This window comes from Hypanus sabinus, chromosome 11 (assembly GCF_030144855.1).
Source record: "Hypanus sabinus isolate sHypSab1 chromosome 11, sHypSab1.hap1, whole genome shotgun sequence".
NCBI lineage: Eukaryota > Metazoa > Chordata > Chondrichthyes > Myliobatiformes > Dasyatidae > Hypanus > Hypanus sabinus.
The window spans coordinates 39895479-39915200 of record NC_082716.1 but is presented as its reverse complement, the minus strand read 5'-3'; the positions used below and the strand labels follow the sequence as shown (position 1 = coordinate 39915200).

Below are 19722 nucleotides of genomic sequence, written 5' to 3'. Positions count from 1 at the left end.
ACACTCAAAATATCCCAACACTGGATAAACAGGGGGCTCAAGGGGGAGAGAAGCTAACTACGATTCAAATCACCAAGGAAATGGTACTTGATAAATTAATGGGACTGAAGGTGGATAAATCCCCTGGACTGGATGGCTTGCATCCTAGGGTCTTAAGGGAAGTGGCGGTCAGGATTGTGGATGCATTAGTGATAATTTTTCAAACCTCGCTGGACTCGGCAATGGTCCTGGCAGATTGGAAAAATGCTAATGTAACTCCTTTATTTAAAAAGGGCAATAGACAGAAGGCTGGGAATTATAGGCCAGTTAGCCTAACATCTGTGGTTGGCAAAATGTTGGAATCGATAATTAAGGAAACAGTAACAAGGCATTTGGATAAACATAGCTTAATAGGACAAAGTCAGCATGGCTTTACAAAAGGGAAGTCATGTTTGACAAATTTGTTGGAGTTCTTTGAGGACATAACATATAGGGTAGATAAAGGGGAACCAGTGGATGTGGTGTATTTGGACTTCCAAAAGGCATTTGACAAGGTGCCACACCAAAGATTATTACTTAAAGTAAAAAATCATGGGATTGGGGATAATATTCTGGCATGGGTGGAGGATTGGCTTTCTAACAGAAAACAGCGAGTTGGGATAAATGGTTTATTCTCAGACTGGCAGTTGGTGACTAGTGGTGTTCTGCAGGGGTCGGTGTTGGGACCCCAACTCTTTACAATCTATATTAATGATTTGGAGAAAGGGACTAAGTGCAACGTATCGAAGTTTGCTGATGACACAAAGATGGGAGGGAGTGTAGTGAGTGCGGAGGACATTGAAACCCTGCAGGGGGACAGAGATAGGCTGAGTGATTGGGCAGATGAAATATAATACTGACAAGTGTGAAGTCTTGCACTTTGGCTGGAAAAATAATAGAGCAAGTTATTATCTAAATGGAGAGAAACTGGAAAGTGCTTCTGTGCAAAGGGATCTGGGGGTCCTGGTGCAGGAAACACAAAAAGTTAGTATGCAAGTGCAGCAGGTGGTCAAGAAGGCCAATGGAATGCTGGCTTTTATTGCTAGGGGAATGGAGTATAAGAACGAGGAGCTCTTACTGCAGTTGTACTGGGTATTGGTGAGACCACACCTGGAGTACTGCGTGCAGTTCTGGTGTCCATATTTAAGAAAGGACATACTGGCTCTCGAGGCAGTGCAGAGAAGGTTCACTAGGTTAATTCCGGGGATGGGTGGGTTGATGTATGATGAGAGGTTGAGTAGATTGGGACTCTACTCATTGGAGTTTCGAAGAATGAGAGGCGATCTTATTGAAACATATAAGATTGTGAAGGGGCTTGATTGGGTGGATGCGGGGAGAATGTTCCCAATGATGGGTGAAACTAGGACTAGGGGGCATAATCTTAAAATAAGGGGATGCCGTTCCAGGACTGAGATGAGGAGAAATTTCTTCACTCAGAGGGTAGTGGGGCTGTGGAATTTACTGCCCCAGAGAGCTGTGGAAGCTACTACACTCAATAAATTCAAAACGGAGATAGACATTTTCCTGGATAAAAATGGCATTAGGGGATACGGTGAGCGAGCAGGTAAGTGGACATGAGGCTAGGTTTAGATCAGCCATGTGATCTCCTGGACCAGTTTTCGATGGGTCGGAGAGTAATTTTCCAGATTTTTTCTCATCAATTGGCAAATCGTTTTTTTTCCCCCCGGGTGATTACATGGGTTTGGGCGGGATGAATAATAAAATAAAATAGGCGGCATGGTGCCCTGTTGGTTGGCACTGTTGCCTTGTGGGATTCGGTGAAAACTGGAGTTAAGATTGGATCAGCCATGATCTTGTTGAATGGCGGAGCAGGTTTGAGGGGCCGATTGGCCTACTCCTGCTCCTATCTCTTATGTTCTTATGTATATATTCCTCTTAATATCTTGTATACCTCTGTCATGTCTCCTCTCATCCTCCTCCTCTCCAAAGAGTAAAACCTTATCTCCCTTAATCTCTGATCATAATGCATACTCTCTGAACCAGGCAACATTCTGGTAAATCTCCTCTGTACCCTTTCCAGTGCTTCCACATCCTTCCTATACTGAGGCAACTAGAACTGTACACAGTACCCCAAGTGTGGCCAAACCAGAGTTTTGTACAGCTGCAACATTACCTCGCGACTCTTAAACTCTGTCCCTCGACTTATAAAAGCTAATACCCCATAAGCTTTCTTAACTATCCTATCTACCTGTGAGGCAACTTTCAGGGATCTGTGGACATGTAGCCCCAGATCCCTCTGCTCCTCCACACTACCAAGTATCCTGCCATTTACTTTGTACTCTGCCTTGGAGTTCGTCCTACCAAAGTGTACCACCTCACACTTCTCCAGGTTGAACTCCACCTGCCACTTCTCAGCCCACTTCTGCATCCTATCATTGTTGCTCTGCAATCTTCAACAATCTTCTACCCTATTCACAACACCACCAACCTTTGTGGCGTCTGCAAACTTGCCAACCCACCCTTCAAACCCCCCCACATCCAGGTCGTTAATAAAAATCACGAAAAGTTGAGGTCCCAGAACAGATAGTTGTGGGACACCACTAGTCACAACCCTCCCAATCTGAATGTACTCTCCTCAGCACGACCCTCTGCCTTCTTCAGGCAAGCCAATTCTGAATCCACCTGGCCAAACTTTCCTGGATCCCATGCCTTCTGACTTTCTGAATAAGCCTTACGTGTGGAACCTCGTCAAATGCCTTACTAAAATCCATGTAGATCACATCCGCTGCACTACCCTTATCTATATGCCTGGTCACTTCTTCAAAGAACTCTATCAGATTTGTTAGACATGATCTCCCTTTCACAAAGCCATGCTGACTGTCCCTGATCAGACCATGATTCTCTAAATGCCTATAGATCCTATCTCTAAGAATCTTTTCCAACAGCTTTTCCACCACAGACATAAGGCTCACTGGTCTATAATTACACGGACTATCCCTACTTCCTTTTTTGAACAAGGAGACAACATTCGCCTCCCTCCAATCCTCCGGTACCATTCCCATGGACACGAGGACATAAAGATCCTAGCCAGAGGCTCAGCAATCCCTTCCCTCACCTTGTGGAGCAGCCTGGGGAATATTCCTTCAGGCCCCAGGGACTTAACCGTCCTAATGTATTTTAAAACCTTCCCCTAATATCCCCCTTGAAGTTCCCTCCCCTTACCTTAAAACCATGTCCTCTTGTACTGAGCAGTGGTGCCCTGGGGAAGAGGTGCTGGCTATCCACTCTATCTATTCCTCTTAATATCTTGTACACCTGTATTATGTCTCCTCTCATCCTCCTTCTCTCCAAAGAGTAAAGCCCTAGTTCCCTTAATCTCTGATCATAATCCATACTCTCTAAACCAGGCAGCATCCTGGTAAATCTCCTCTGTACCCTTCCCAATGCTTCCACATCCTTCCTACAGTGAGGCGACCAGAACTGGACACGATACTCCTAGTGTGGCCTAACCAGAGTTTAATAGAGCTGCATCATTACATCGCAACATAAAGATCCTAGCCAGAGGCTCAGCAATCCCTTCCCTTGCCTTGTGGAGCAGCCTGGGGAATATTCCATCAGGCCCCAGGGACTTATCCATCCTAATGTATTTTAATAACTCCCAACACCTTCTCTCCCTTAATTACAACATGCTCCAGAACATCAACTTCACACATATTGTCCTCATCGTCATCTAGTTCCCTCTCATTGGTGAATATCGAAGAGAAGTATTCATTGAGGACCTCGCTCACTTCCACAGCCTCAAGGCACATCTTCCCACCTTTATCTCTAATCAGTCCTACCTTCACTCCTGTCATCCTCTTGTTCTTCACATAATTGAAGAATGCTTTGGGGTTTTCCTTTACCCTACTCGCCAAGGCCTTCTCATGCCCCCTTCTTGCTCTTCTTAGCCCCTTCTTAAGCTCCTTTCTTGCTACCCTATATTCCTCAATAGACCCATCTGATCCTTGCTTCCTAAACCTCATGTATGCTACCTTCTTCCACCTGAATAGATTTTCCACTTCACTTGTCACCCATGGTTCCTTCACCCTACCATTCTTTATCTTCCTCACCGGGACAGATTTATCCCTAACATCCTGCAAGAGATCCTTAAACAACGACCACATGTCCATAGTACATTTCCCTGCAAAAACATCATCCTAATTCACACCTGCAAGTTCTAGCCTTATAGCCTCATAATTTGCCCTTCCCCAATTAAAAATTTTCCTGTCCTCTCTGATTCTGTCCTTTTCCATAATAATGCTAAAGGCCAGGGAGCGGTGGCCACTGTCCCCAGATGCTCACCCACTGAGAGATCTGTGACCTGACCCGGTTTGTTACCTAATACTAGATCTAGTATGGCATTCCCCTAGTCAGCCTGTCAACATACTGTGACGGGAATCTGTCCTGGACACACTTAGCAAACTCTGCCCCGTCTAAACCATTGGAACTAATCAGGTGCCAATCAATATTAGGGAACTTAAAGTCACCTATGATAACAACCCTGTTATTTTCACACCTTTCCAAAATCTGCCTCCTAATCTGCTCCTCGCTATCTCTGCTGCTACCAGGGGGGCCTATAGAATACTCCCAATTAGAGTAACTGCTCCCTTCCTGTAGGATCCTGCTACATTACCCACCTTTTCTGTAGCTGTAATAGTATCCCTGACCAGTAATGCCACCCCTTCTCCTCTCCCCCCCCCCCCCATCTCTTTTAAAGCACTGAAATCCAGGGATATTGAGAATCCATTCCTGCCCTGGTGCCAGCCAAGTCTCTGTAATGGCCACTACATCATAATTCCATGTATGTATCCAAGCTCTCAGTTCATCACCTTTGTTCCTGATGCTTCTTGCATTGAAGTACACACACTTTAGCCCTTCTACCTTACTACTGTTACACCCTTTATTCTGTTTCTCTTTCTTCAAAGCCTCTCTATATGTTAGATCTGGCTTTACTTCATACACTTCTTCCACTGCGCTATTGCACTGGGTCCCACCCCCCTTGCAAATTAGTTTAAACCCTTCTGAGCCACACATTAAGTTCTGATATTTTCCATTAAAGCACCATTCATTCATTTTGGCTCTAAAGAACACAAACCCAGCCTCTTGATAGGACAATTTTCTCATCCCAGGAAAAGGCCAGAGGTTGTGATTATAAGGCACTGGTGATGACTCACTTTGAGTATTGATCACAGTTTAGGGCTCCTCATCCAAGAAAAGATATGTTGGCATTGGAAAGGGTCCAGAGGAGGTTCACAAGGATGATTCCAGGAATGAAAGCGTTATCAGAGTAGATGTGGAAAGGATGTTTCTCATGGTGTGGGTATCTGGAGAAAGAGGGCATAACCTCAGGCTAGAGAGGTGTTCATTTAAAACAGATGTTGAGAAATTTCTTTAGCCAGAGGATGGTGAATTTGTGGATTTTGTTACTACAGGCAGCTATGGAGGCCAGGTCACTGGGTGTATTGAAGGCTAAGTTTAATAGATTCTTGATTAGCCATGGCATCAAAGGTTACTGGGAAAAGTCCAGGGACTGGGGCTGAAGAGGGGAAAGAAAGGTCAGCCATGATTGAATGGCAGAGCAGACTCGATGGGCCAAAAAGGCCAAATTCTGCTCCTTTGTCTTGTGGTACACGATATCCCTACTTGAGTAAGGGAATCAGAACTGTGCACCAATCCTTCAAGCGTGGTCTCAGCGACATTCTGTACAATTATAACAGACGTTTCCTGTCTCTAAACTCCAATCCCTTGACTATAAAATCCAACATGATGTTTGCCTTCCTAATAATTGACTAAACTTCTTGTGATTAATATAATCATAACTTTTATTCATAACCTATTATGTTTTAAGTGTTAATAATATTTTATGGTGTTTTTAAATAAAGATGATTTGGCAGTAATAAGTAATGGAAATACTGCAGTTAATATGTTAAACCATTTTATACAATTGTGATTTTACTTTTTAGATAAGCTTTCTAGAAACATACGTAATTCAAGATACACAAAGTGCTTTCCAGCCAATTAACTGTTTCAGATAATTTGTACTTTATTATCTCACTAAATATTTACTGCACCTAGCTGATTTTGTGGCCTCGCAAGGTGTAGCTTAAGTCGTGCAGCAAAATAGCAACATTAGTGAAAATACACTTGTAGAAGGCACAATTAATTTCACATATTTGAACATCTTTTTTCTTATAGTCTACTACTACCAGTGAGAAACATGGTGATCATTTTGCCCGGGGTGATGGTCGATTTGGATTGAGTCGTAGAAGACATAACTCCTCAGATGGGTTCTTTACTAATGGTGTACTCCGAGCTGCTGGAGGTAGGAAAGGTACAAGTTAATGGTTACACATTTCCAGTTCTGGATGAAAAATTGTAACACTTAGTTTCAGTTGGTATTGCAAAATGTCTTCAATTACATGAGGTTTTTCTTCGGTTTTATTTATTTCTGGATATATATGAAGAGGAAGCTTTTTTTATTTTGAAATGTGATTATATTAATAAAATATCTGGTATAGTGAATTTTCTTAATACCATAATTTTCTTAATAATTCATTCACAAACCCATAAGGAAGCTTATGTGGGTCAAAGTTGACCTGGGACTCAGGTCGGCTGGTGTTTACAGGATTCCTTGTGAATGCAGAGCAGCCTATATCGGCCAGACAGGACGCACGGTGGAAACCGCTTCAAGGAGCAACAGAGGTGTATCCGTTTGCGTTACCCAGAGAAATCGGCGGTAGCAGAACATTGCATTTGCAATGGCAATAGGAATGACTTCAGCAGGTACTACAGTGCTGCGCTAGTGGCTTGTGGGACCATCTGGTGAGGGAAGCCATTGAAATAAAACTAGAGAAAAATGATTTTAACAAAAATGAAGATCTCGCTCTAAGTAAGAACTGGAATTTGATTGTAAGCAAGGTGGGACAGCGGAAAGCTAACTGATTGAGGACTAATCAATCAGGAAGGATGGATGACTGGGGTATATTTACCACCGGGTTAGACATGCTTAGGCATTATCCCTGATGATGGTGACGGAGTTCGTCATCGAAGTGTCAGTTAAAATCAATACCCGTACCCAGCTGGTAGCCTGGAAAGAGTTTATTCATCATATATGCCAGGAAAGCACAAGATCCTTTTTCAGTTTTCTTTATGTTTGGTCACGATGGTGGCATATTTCCGGAATGAGACCAATGGCCAAACGTGGCAACATTCACTGTTGCTGCATTGGTCTCTCAAATTTCCTGGCAAGCACATGAGGGAGGGTTGCTTTCAGTGACATGTCCCAACATCCTTGTAGCTTGAAGTAGCTTTTGACAGGGCATTCACCTTTTGTAACCATTTGGAGAAAATTGCAGTTAAAGCTTCAGCCATAAGCATGCAGGTAGCATTTGTGGTGCTGACACAGTGGTACTATTGCCCTTGACTCTTGCAATTCAATCTGATTGAAGTACTGCCAGAACTCATTGATGCGTAGCTGAACCTGGCATCTTAGGCACTATTAAAGTTGTAAACTGATTATACTCCATGGTAGAATTTTGCAAGGGTTTTTTAAAAAAGTACATGTATTTCTTAACTCCTTTTTCACATTGTTCCGTTCTGCCAATTGACCAGATAATTTTGTTTCCTAAGCCCAAGATTTTCTTCAGCTCTAACCCAGCTTGATGTTTCCCACTGCTGCTGCATATCACTTTTTGCATTTCGCAGGATGCTGAGAATTGTCAGACACTCCCACCTACCGATCCATTAGGACCTCACTAACTTTCGCTTCCAGCCCCAGTCCCCAGTTTCAAAGAACTCGTTCCAGTCCATTTGCCCTTGACTTGTAAAATTAATCAGTGCTGCTTGGTAGAGAAAACAAGTTTGGACTCTTCTGAACAAGGAACTCATTTGAGACCAAAAGTCTAGGCTGCTTTGGCTTCGCCAAAATCTAAGTACATTGGCAGTTCTGAACAAAAATTGAATGTAAAGTGGGTGATGTAGTCACTTGGTGAATCAAACTTCCTTTATAACTCTGGTAACCAGCATCAGTCATTGGATTGTCCAGTCACATTCAACTCTCAATAGAAATGTTAAGGAAATTACCTTTTGAGTCCATTCCCTTTTATGAAAAGCTATTACAAACTCATAAACTTCTGATGGGCCACTTTATCTGCTCCCTGTACTGTCTGATTTTGTTTGCTTTTTTAATACAGTTACATAGAGATTCATCTGAGGCGGTAGAGAACCATATTTGGGCAGAAAAAGTTAATGTGAGCAGTGAGTACTAACTGAAGTTTGTGATTGCTCCGAAGTGATACAGTCCTACAACTTATGTAGATATATATATAGACCCCTGTAATTTATGTAGGAAAACCTTCAACATAAGAAACAAAAGTACCTGGTTAATTGACAAAATGGAATGTTATCATGAATAAACACAAACAATCCTGCAAATGCTGGAAGTCCAGAGTAACACACACAAAGCTGACAAGCCATAGAGGTGTTGTGGACAGAGTACAGTCGGCCCTCCTTATCTGCGAATTCCGCATGCGCAAATTCAACCAATTGCGAAAACCCGGAAGTGCTCTTCCAGCACTTGTTCGAGCATGTACAGACTTTTTTTCTTGTCGTTATTCCCTGAACAATGCAGTATAACAACTATTTTACATAGCATTTACATTGTATTAGGTATTATAAGTAATCTAGAGATGATTTAAAGTATATGGGAGGATGTGTGTGGGTTATCATGGATCGGGATTGAAAAAAATCGGAAGTTCTCGTACTAAGTAGGTTGGAACAGGTACATCTGGTATTATTTAGCGTCAGTTAGTCAAACGTTTGTCTTAGTGTATGGTATATATTTTATCTTTCTATGCATATAAAACACTTAAGAACGTATGTTTCAGCGCCGGGCTCAGGAACAGAAGCTCTTGGGATTCGGGACAGATCGCTTCTGAGTGCGCTCTCCACCGTGCCGGGTTGATATGGAGGATCAAAACCCAACAATTAAACCACTGTGTTGCTTAGTAATAATTGTAGCTTTCATCGGGGCACAGCCTTTCTCACTTATCCTTTAAAATTGTTCCAATAGTTTACCGACGTAGCCTAACGCTTTTACAATGACCGATGGTGCTTCACCTCTTTCTGATCGCTTTATTATTTCCACTTTATTTTCAATTGTTATCGTGATTATTTTCATGAACAGAAGCACTGCGGATTCAGATCTCTGCCACTGGGTCCTAATGCACACCACATTGAGCCAGGTTAAATAAGGTCTTGGGGTCCGCTGAGTCCTGAGATCCACCGCATGGAGACAGGTTGAATAAGGAACTTGAGCATCCGCGAATTTTGGTATCCGCTGTGTGGGGGGGGGGGGGGGTCTCGGAACCAATCCCTTGCGGATAAGGAGGACCAATTGTATTCAGGACCCCAAATAGGTTGGCGGCACAATACCTGATATACCACCTGAGTAGCTTCTAACCTGAAAGCATGAGCATTGATTTCTCTAACCTGGTCATTTCCTCTCCTTTGCCCTGCTTTCTTTTTCTGTTTCCTGTTCCCTATTCTGGCTCCCATTTTATCGTTTCTCAGCACCTCCCTTTTGTGCCCATTCTCCTTCCCTTTCTTCCAAGGTCCTCTTTCCTCTCCTGTCAGATTTCCTCTTCAGCTGTTTTCCTTTTCTACTGATCACCTCCCACCTTCTTTCCCCCCCCCCACCCATCACCTTCCAGCTTGTACTCCTACCCCAGCTCCAACTTTTCCCCCTTCTTGCCTTTTATTTCCTGATAAAAGGTCTCAGCCTGAAAAATTGGCTCTCTGTCTCTCTCTATAGATGCTGCCTGATCTGTTGGATTTTGTGTGAGTCACTTAGGTTATTGTGAATGGAGTAAAGAGAAGGTTTTCATATGCTTTCAGTACCTACTGTATGCAAAAGAATATTTCATCACATTTGTAGATGGAGTAATAATGGCTATCCTTTAATCTATGCATTTCTATTTGTTTCCAAAACTTTGCTTCTCCGTTGTCAATCTAGTGGATGATTTGTTTACTTGCTGTATTTTTGTCAGATAAATAATGAGCAATATTACTATGGTTAGTTGTTTTTACTGATTTTGGATTTCAGGCAAGATTTTATTAGGCAATAATGTTATGAAACATTGAGTTAGTCTATCATCAGAGCAGCAGACAGGAATAATGCTGTGCCTTATACTTAACTGAAGTTGTCATTGTCACTTGTCAAGTCTTGATGGTAAACATCAGGTATGAAATAACTTGTAGGAGTACACCATCAATGATAGGATGTAACTGATCTTCGCAGAAATATGACAACATAGGTAAAGGCTGCTTTGATTTTTAACAAAATCTAATTAGCTGGTCTATTGGAAACTAGGACTTCATGGAAACTAGACTGACCAATTTGAGATATGTTTTCCTGTGCCACCTTTTTGAAGTAGAATCGAAATTAGTCACTTTTTTCTTGTAAGCTGGAGGTTTTTTGCATTTATGTTGTTTTTGTGTGTTTTTCAGCCATATATTTTCGATACAAAATTAACTAATTTGAATAATTATAACATAATTTATATGTCTAAGCATGTTTTCTGTTCTTTAGTTTCAACTTGAAATTGTTTCCAGTTTGTTTTGTTGAGAGACATCTTTTCCATATTAAATGGCTTAGATTCCATAAATCTTTGTAGTTCACTCAAATTTAGTTTGGGAAAATCAAAGAATATATATAATCTGCAATTTTAATAAAATAACAAAAGCAGCAAAACTAGATGTGAAAATTCACACCATCAATGCATTTGCAGTTTTGTTTAATGAAAAGACTAATAACTTGCAATTTGTTTAATTTTTAGATGGTTGCTATCAACCTTCATTACTTCGTCATGATTCTGTTGATTCAGGCGTATCTAAGAATGTTCAAGTTAACCTTGCTGGAAGTCAGGGTTGGAAGGAGAATGCAGCTTGGCACAGTGTAACTAGAGGTCATGATGTTGTCAATCAGCGTGGTGGTGGTGGTGGTGGTGGCGGTGGCCATAGGCACTGGAATGGCAACTTCCACAACCGGAAAAGCTCAGGATTCCAGGACAAACCACCAGTTGAGGTCAAGGAAGAGAAAAAGGAAGAAAAGGATGAAAAGCTTCAATTTGAAGAGGAAGACTTTGTAAGTATTTTTGTAGCATCTGTGCAATAGCTATTTTGAAATTAAATGTGTACTAGAAAATGGGAATTCTATTTCAGGTATTAAGTTTGTTAAATTATATTGGATAAACTCTCTTTAAACAGCCGTCCTTGAATCCTGATGCTGAAAAGCAGCTGAGCCAGAGCAGACCTGTGAGCACACCTGCAGGAGTATGGGGTAAGAAGACAATAGCATATATTTAGATTTGGGTTCATTTATTTAATTGTACATTGAAACATACAGTGAAGTGCATTGAATATTGTTGTGGTGTCACAGTTATTGTGGAAATTCATATAGTTTGAAAGATACTACATTGTGTTTGCTTGCTCTTCTTGTAAGTCTCAAGTATGCTCTGAGTTTCTGTATCAACTGCAGACTTTAGACTTTATCAGACAAAACAAGTTAACCTCAGTGTGCCTGATACTGGAGGGCCATAATTGGAAAAGATAATGGGGACAAAGTGCAAAATTAATCTGCCACCAGTGGAGTTTAAAAATGAGAAGTCCTTCACAATACAGAACACTAAGTATTCATTCAGGTTTTCATTTCCTAAGGGGACATTGTTGAGAAGTGAAATCCTCAGCACTTATAACTCGGGGTGAACTTAACTTCTGATCTTAAGTGATGCAGCAGCTTCCCAAATGTGGGACAAATTCAAAATTAGATTTAGGCAATCAGTTTTGACCAGTATTAGTATGCAGGGCCGATATCTGTAAAACTTTGGTTTAAGTCAACTGTCGATTCACTTACTGGCCCCTCAGTCAGCTCACCCTGTATGTAGTACTTCTATATTTTCAGAGCAGAGTGAACAGCTGATCAGACTAGCAAAGATCATCTGCTGTTTGGGGTGAAGCATGACTATTGCAATCACCTCTGACTACTACTTCACCCTCCCTTCTGTTTTTTTTTATTCCTCGTCTGCTTTCATCTCTCACCATCAGCCTCTGTCTCCCAATTCCAGCCATCACTCCTCTTCCTTCACTTAGGACCTATTGGTCCTTGTCTCATCCCTCTTTGTACTGACTGCTGTACCTCTCCTCTCTGTCCTGATGCAGAGTATCAACCTGAAACCTTGACAATTGCTTTCCTGCCACGAATGTTACTCAACTTGCTGAGTTCCTCCAGCAGTTTTGTTCTTTGCCTATGACAATGGTTTTCATGACTGAAGAGGGAACCATGGCTATAAAAGAACATTACATTGCTCAGAGCAAAGTCATAATTAAGTCTTGATTTCTAATGAAGTTTTCAGTGTGTTCAGTGAATGTCTCTGTGGTGTACTAAACTTCATTATGGGAAAACTTAAATTGGAATGCTCTTTCAGTTAATGCAACATAATGAATACTATCATTTATCAATTGTTTCTAAGAGGCAGGATCTGCTAACATTTGAGTAAACAAAGACTAGTCAACATAGCTTTGCATGGGAAATCATGTTTCTCAGATATGTTATTTTTGTTTTGGAAGTGAATGAGAGGATTGATGAGAGCAGGATGGTGCAGTTTGAGAGGGAGAAGATAAAGTCAGATGTATCAGTGGAGTAAAGAGAATTACAGAAGCATGACCTGTGATTGGAAGGACACACTAGGAAGAATGATGGTGGGACAGAAATGGCTGGAGTTTCAGGGGGTAATTTGGGAGGTGCAGCACAGTTGCATCCCAATGGAAAAGTCATATTCTAAAGGGAGGATGAGGCAACCATGGATGACAAGGAAAGTCAAAGACAGTATAAAAACAAAAGAGGGTGCATATAATGTTGAATACTGGGTGAATGAGTAGTCTTTGGAGTACTGCAAGTCTTTGTCTTTATTGATGCTTTGCTGCATGCTTGAGTGCTCGGTGGGGGTCGCCGATGCTTTTTTTTTGTGCTGGGGGAGGCTTTGGGGTTTGAACATTTAACTGTCATTCATTCCTTGGGGCACTCCTCTGATTTTGTGGATGTTTACGAAGAAGATTGTATATTGTATACATTTCTCTGACATTAAATGTACCTTTGAAACCTAATATAGCAAAGATCAGTGGGAAGTTAGAGGATTGGGAAGCTTTTAAAAACCAACAGAAGGCAACTAAAAAAAGCCATGAGGAGAGAAAAGTTGAAATATGAGTGTAAGCAGGCCAGTAGTACAAAAGAGGACACCAACATTTTTTCAGATGTATAAGGAGTAAAAAGGAGGCTAGAGTGGATATCGGATTGCTGGAAAATGATGCTGGAGAGGTAGTAATGGGGGACAAAGAAATGGCGGTTGAAATTGATAATTCTTTTACATCAGTCTTCACTGTGTAAGACACCAGCAGTATGCCAACAATTTTAGTGTCAGGGAGTAGAAGTGAGTGTATTTGTTATTAAGAGAAGGTACTTGGGAAGCTGAAAGGTCTGAAGGTAGATAAGGCACCTGGACCAGATGGATGGGCTACACCACAGGGTTCTGAAAGATGTAGCTGAAGAGATTGGGGAGGCATTAATAATTCTAGTTTCTAGAATTGTTCTGGAAGACCAGAAAATTGCAAATGTCACGCCAGTCTTTAAGAAGGGAGGGAATTAGAAGAAAGGAAAATATAGGTCAGTTAGCCTGACTTTAGTGGTTGTGAAGATGTTGGTGTGCACTATTGAGGATGAGGTTTCAGGGTACTTGGAGGCACATGATAAAATAGGCCAAAGTCAGCTTGGTTTCCTTCAGTTGACATCTTTCCCAACAGATTTGTTATAATATGTTAAAGAAATAACAGGCAAGGTAGACAATGGAGAGTCAGTAAATGTGTTTACTTGGATTTTCAGAAGGCCTTTGACAAGATGCCACACCTGAGGCTGCTTAACAATGTATAATAGATTGAAGACCTGAGTTAAAGGGAAAGGTTGGGCAGGCTAGGACTTGATTCCTTGAATGTTGGAGACTGTGGGAGAGTGATGTTCAAAGGTTTTTCAAAGGTACATTTAATGTAGAGAAATGTATACAATATTCATCCTAAAATACTTTTCCTTTGAAGCCATCCACATTCAGAGCAAGGCGGCGGCAAGTGGAATGGCTAAGGATTTCCAGAGCGAAGGCATTTTACTACTCAGGGTAAAAGAGAGGTAAGACTGCGCAGGTGTGTGACATCAGCTAGTACAGCAGGAAAAGTTTAAAAAGAATGCCATATTGAGCACAGTGTGAGAGGTAGCAGAGTGATAGGGTTTTGGCTCAATGGACTTAGGCGGTAACAAGGCAAGGTAGGTTTACCTGTGTTAATTGAGGAAAGGAAGTATGTGTGTGAGGCGGGTTTTTTGTGCTCAGTGTCAGATGTGGAAAGTCCTGGAGTCTCCCAGCCTCCCGGATGGCCATATCTGCACCTGGTGTGTGGAACTGCAGCTCCTGAGGGACCGAGTTAGGGAGCTGGAGATGCAGCTTGATGACCCTAGTCTGGTCAGGGAGAGTGAATAGGTGATGAAAGAAGTTATAGGCAGGTGGTCACACTGGGGCCACGGGAGACAGACAAGCGGGTAACAGTCAGGAGAGGAAAGGGGAAGAGCCAGGTACCAGAGAGTACCCCTTAACAATAAGTACTCCTGTTTGAGTACTGTTCTGAGGGACAGCCTACCTGGGGGAAGCAACAGTGGCCGTGCCTCTGGCACAGAGTCCAACCCTGTGGCTCAGAAGGGTAGGGAAAGGAAGAGGAAGGCAGTTGTGATAGGGGACTCTATAGTTAGAGGGTCTGACAGGCGATTCTGTGGACGCAGGAAAGAAACTCAGATGGTAGTTTGCCTCCCAGGTGCCAGGGTCCGGGATGTTTCAGATCGCTTCCAAGATATCCTGCAGCGGAAGGGAGAACAGCCAGAGGTCGTGGTACATATTGGTACCAATGACATAGGTAGGAAAAGGGAAGAGGTCCTGAAAAAAAAACTACAGGGAGTTGGGAAGTAAGTGGAGAAGTAGAACTGCAAGGGTAGTAATCTCGGGATTACTGCCTGTGCCACGCAACAGTGAGAACAGGTATAGAATGAGGTGGAGGATAAATGCATGGCTGAGGGATTGGAGCAGGGGACAGGGATTCAGATTTCTGGATCATTGGGACCTCTTTTCAGGGCAGGTGTGACTTGTACAAAAAGGATGGGTTGCACTTGAATCCCTGGGGACCAATATCTTGGCGGGGAGGTTTGCTGAGGCTCCTGGGGAAAGTTTAAACTAGAATTGTTGGGGGGGTGGGAACCGAACTGAAGAGACTGGGGAAGGGGCGGTTGGCTCACAAATAGAGAAAGCTTATAGGCAGTGTGTGAGGGAGGATAGGCAGGTGATAGAGAAGGGACGCGCTCAGACAGACGGTTTGAGATGTGTCTATTTTAATGCAAGGAGTATTGTGACAAAGCAGATGAGCTTACAGCGTGGATCAGTACTTGGCGCTATGATGGGGTGACCATTACAGAGACTTGGACGGCTCAGGGACAGGAATAGTTACTTCATATGCCCAGTTTTAGATGCTTCAGAAAGGGCAGCGAGGGAGGCAAAAGAGCTGGGGGCGTGGCACTGTTGATCAGAGATAATGTCACGGTTGCAGAAAAGGTGGACGTCATGGAGGGATCGACTACGGAGTCTCTGTGGGTGGAGATTAGGAACAGGAAGACTCAATAACTTTACTGGATGTTCTTTATAGGTTGCCCAATAGTAACAGGGATATCGAGGAGTAGATAGGGAAACATCCTGGGAAGGTGTAAAAATAAGAGTTGCCTTGATGGGAGATTTTAATTTCCAAAATATCGATTCGCATCTCCCTAGAGCAGGCATGGGCAAACTACGGCCCGCTATATACGCTATCTACGGCACTCTATATACATTGACCTTTGTTGAGGTGCTGCGTATTACTCCACATTTGCGCTTTACTCTGTGACCTTGTGGCGACCCATTTCCTGGCACACCCGAACCGGCTTAGCCAGAGTTCCGGCTAAGGGAGATAGCCTGCGGGGATTTGCGAACACAGAGCTTTGGAGCCTCTGTGCCACGGGGGGGCAGGTTGAGGGAGGCTTAAAAGTGAGGCTGGGGATTTCGAATAAAGTTTTTTCCTTCGACTGCAGTTACCGACTCCGTGTCGTAATTTTAGCGCTGCGTGTAGCACACCGCTACAACCTCTTACCCCTTCTGTAAAGATGAGTGGAGCTAAGAAAAGAAAAGTGGATAGAGAATGTCGGGTGTTTAATAAGGAGTGGACAACTAAATATCTTTTTACCGAACACCGATCAACTGCTGTATGCCTGATATGCCAAGAGACTGTGGCGGTTTTTAAAGAATATAATATCAACCGTCACTTTGCCACAAAACATGCCAACTATGCTAGCGACCAGTCAACGAAAGAACGGGAAGCTAATGCTCAGAGGTTGGCAGCTAATTTACAGGCTCAACAAATTTTTTTTCACCGTCAAACTGCCATTCAAGACTCAAGTACCAAGGCGAGTTTTACGCTGTCATTCAAATTAGCAAAGGCCAGCAAGCCTCTGTCTGAAGGCGAGTTTTTAAAAGAATGTATGGTGGAGACAGCAGGTGTATTGTGTCCGGAGAGCAAAGACAAATTTGAAAAAAATCAGTTTATCACGCAGGACAGTGACTCGCCATGTGGAACTGATAGATGAAGATATAACCAGCGACTTAAATAAAAAGGCAGAGTCGTTCACGTTATATTCATTAGCACTGGATGAAAGCAACGATGTAAAAGACACTGCTCAGCTCCTCATTTTTATCTGAGGAATTACAATACTTTTGAAATAACAGAGGAGTTTTTGACAATGGAGTCTCTGAAAGGAAAAACACGGGGAGAGGACTTGTTTGACCGGGTGTCCGCTGTCATCGAAAATATGAAGCTCCCTTGGAGTAAACTTATCAACATCACCACAGATGGATCTCCTAATTTGATGGGGAAAAATGTGGGCCTGCTGAGGAGAATACAGAATAAAGTGAAAGATGAAAATCCTGACCAGGATGTTATTTTCCTTCACTGCATCATCCACCAGGAATCTCTATGTAAATCGGTATTACAGCTGAATCATGTTGTGAATCCTGTCGTAAAACTTGTCAACTTTATACGTGCAAGGGGACTTCAGCACCGTCAGTTCATCACGTTCCTGGAGGAAATTGATGCGGATCACCAGGACCTACTTTATCACTCCTGTGTCCGTTGGTTAAGTTTGGGCAAAGTGTTTCAACGAGTATGGGAGCTCAAAGAGGAGATCGGTGCATTTTTGGAGTTACTGAGGAAGGCCGGCGAATTTCCTGAGCTGAGCAACAAGAGCTGGCTTTGTGACTTTGCGTTTGCTGTGGATATATTTTCACACATGAATGAACTGAACGTGAAGCTACAGGGGAAGGATCAGTTTGTGCATGACATGTACACAAACGTGAAAGCCTTTAAATCCAAGCTGGCCTTTTTCTCCAGGCAAATTTCGAATAAGTTATTCACTCATTTTCCCACACTAGCCACGCTAGAAGAGGCCAGCGCAAATGTGAAAAAATACAGCGAGTCACTGGATGCGCTGCACAGAGAACTCTGCCGTCACTTTTCTGATTTTGAAAAAATTGACAAGTCACTTCAGTTGGTGGCCTGTCCCCTGTCACAAGATCCTGAAACAGCACCAGAGGAGCTACAGCTGGAACTGATTGACCTTCAGTCTGACCCTGTCTTAAAAGAGTTTAACTCTCTTAAACTGAATGACATTTATGCTTCACTTGGTAAAGAGGTGTTTCCAAACCTCCGGAGGACGGCACAGAAGATGCTGGCGTTGTTCGGCTCGACCTATTTGTGTGAACAGGCGTTCAGCATCATGAACATCAACAAAGCCAGCCACAGATCCAAGTTAACTGACCAACACCTCAGATCTATCCTGAGAATCGCCACAACAAAACTAAATCCAGACTTTGATGCACTGGCTAAAAAGGGAGACCAACAACACTGTTCCCACTGAAATTAAAAATAAGTTTCTTCATTGTGTTATGTAAAAAAATGCATTTGAAAATATTTTTTTCAATAAGCCTTACATGTTACATGTCATTTCTGTTAAGTGATGGACATGAGTAGTGCGCAGGTGCACGTACGTTCTCAAAATAAAAAATGCGCTCCAGATCAAATAACGCGCTCCGCATACTGGCGCGCTGTCACTGTTCTGTCTTTGTGCTGGTCGTTGTTGAGTTTTGGCACAGGGGACAATTGAATAAGAAGGAGCAGGACAAGTAGACCTGCATCTCCTACCGTTTTTGAAATAAAGACAGGCAGGAGGAGAGTGATGATGATAATATCTTGAAGGATAACAGAATTTTCAGTGCTTTAAAATAATAACTGTTACTATTAAAAAAGCTGTATTTTATTCATTTAATTTTCAGTGTTTTAAAAGTCATTTCAATAAATAGCTAAATACCATGGGACTTCAAAGACAGATATTTTGTTGTAATGCATTTGTTCATTTTCAATTGAAATTAAAGCACATGTTTTCTACATATCCCATGATATTTTATTTTCTCTTATGAGGTGTATTACCAAAACACTCCGTCCATCTGCTCCTGGTCCGGCCCCCCTGTCAAATTTTAGAACCCTTTGTGGCCCTCAAGTCAAAAAGTTTGCCCACCCCTGCCCTAGAGCAAGGGGTTTACATGGGGTGGAGTTTGTTAGGTGTGTTCAGGAAGGTTTCTTGACACAGCATGTAGATAAGCCTACAAGAGGAGAGGCTGTACCTGATTTGGTATTGGGAAATGATCCTGGTCAGGTGTCTGATCTCTCAGTGGGAGGGCATTTTGGAGATAGTGATCATAATTCTATCTCCTTTACAATAGCATTGGAGAGAAATAGGAACAGAAAAGTGTTTAATTGGAGTAAGGGGAATTATGAGGCTGTTAGGCAGGAAACGAAGCATAAATTGGAAACAGATTTTCTCAGGGAAAAGTACAGAAGGAATGTGGCAAATATTCAGGGGATATTTGTGTGGAGTTCTGCATAGGTATGTTCAAGGCGACAGGGAAGTTATGGTAGGGTACAGGAACCATGGTGTACAAAGGCTGTAATAAATCTAGTCAAGTAGAAAAGAAAAGCTTACAAAAGGTTCAGAGAGCTAGGTAATGTTAGAGATCTAGAAGATTATAAGGCTAACAGGAAGGAGCTTGAAAAGGAAATGGGGAGAGTCAGAAGGGCCTTGGAAAGGAGTCCTTCTTCCATGAGAAGGCCATGGCGGGCAGGATTAAGGAAATTCCCAAGGCATTGCACAAGTGTGTGAAGAGCAAGAGGATAAGATGTGAAAGAATAGGACCCATCAAATGTGACAGTGGGAAAGTGTGTATGGAAACGGAGGAAGCAACAGAGGTACTTAATGAATACTTTATTTCAGTATTCACTATGGAAAAGGATCTTGGTGATTGTAGTGATGACTTGCGGCAGACTGATAAGCTTGAGCATGTAGATATTAAGAAAGAGGATGTGCTGGAGCTTTTGAAAAGCATCAAGTTGGATATGTCGCCGGGACCAGATGAGATGTACCCTAGGCTACTGTGGGAGGCAAGGAAGGAGATTGCTGAGCCTCTGGTGGTGATCTTTGCAACATGA

At 42.5% G+C, this 19722-nt stretch overlaps 1 protein-coding gene across 4 annotated transcripts in view; it reads left to right on the top strand.

The window, feature by feature from the left end:
- The window catches only part of gpbp1l1 (GC-rich promoter binding protein 1-like 1), a 72714-nt gene that overhangs the window by 34008 nt on the left and 18984 nt on the right, over window positions 1-19722 (top strand). For 3 of the 4 annotated variants that reach the window (XM_059984189.1, XM_059984186.1, XM_059984187.1), the window contains exons 4-6: window positions 6214-6349; window positions 10854-11161; window positions 11284-11356. In XM_059984189.1, coding sequence (XP_059840172.1) covers window positions 6214-6349; window positions 10854-11161; window positions 11284-11356 — 517 coding nt within the window. The remainder of the gene's footprint in view (window positions 1-6213; window positions 6350-10853; window positions 11162-11283; window positions 11357-19722) is intronic. The other variant, XM_059984188.1, reaches the window with a different exon arrangement.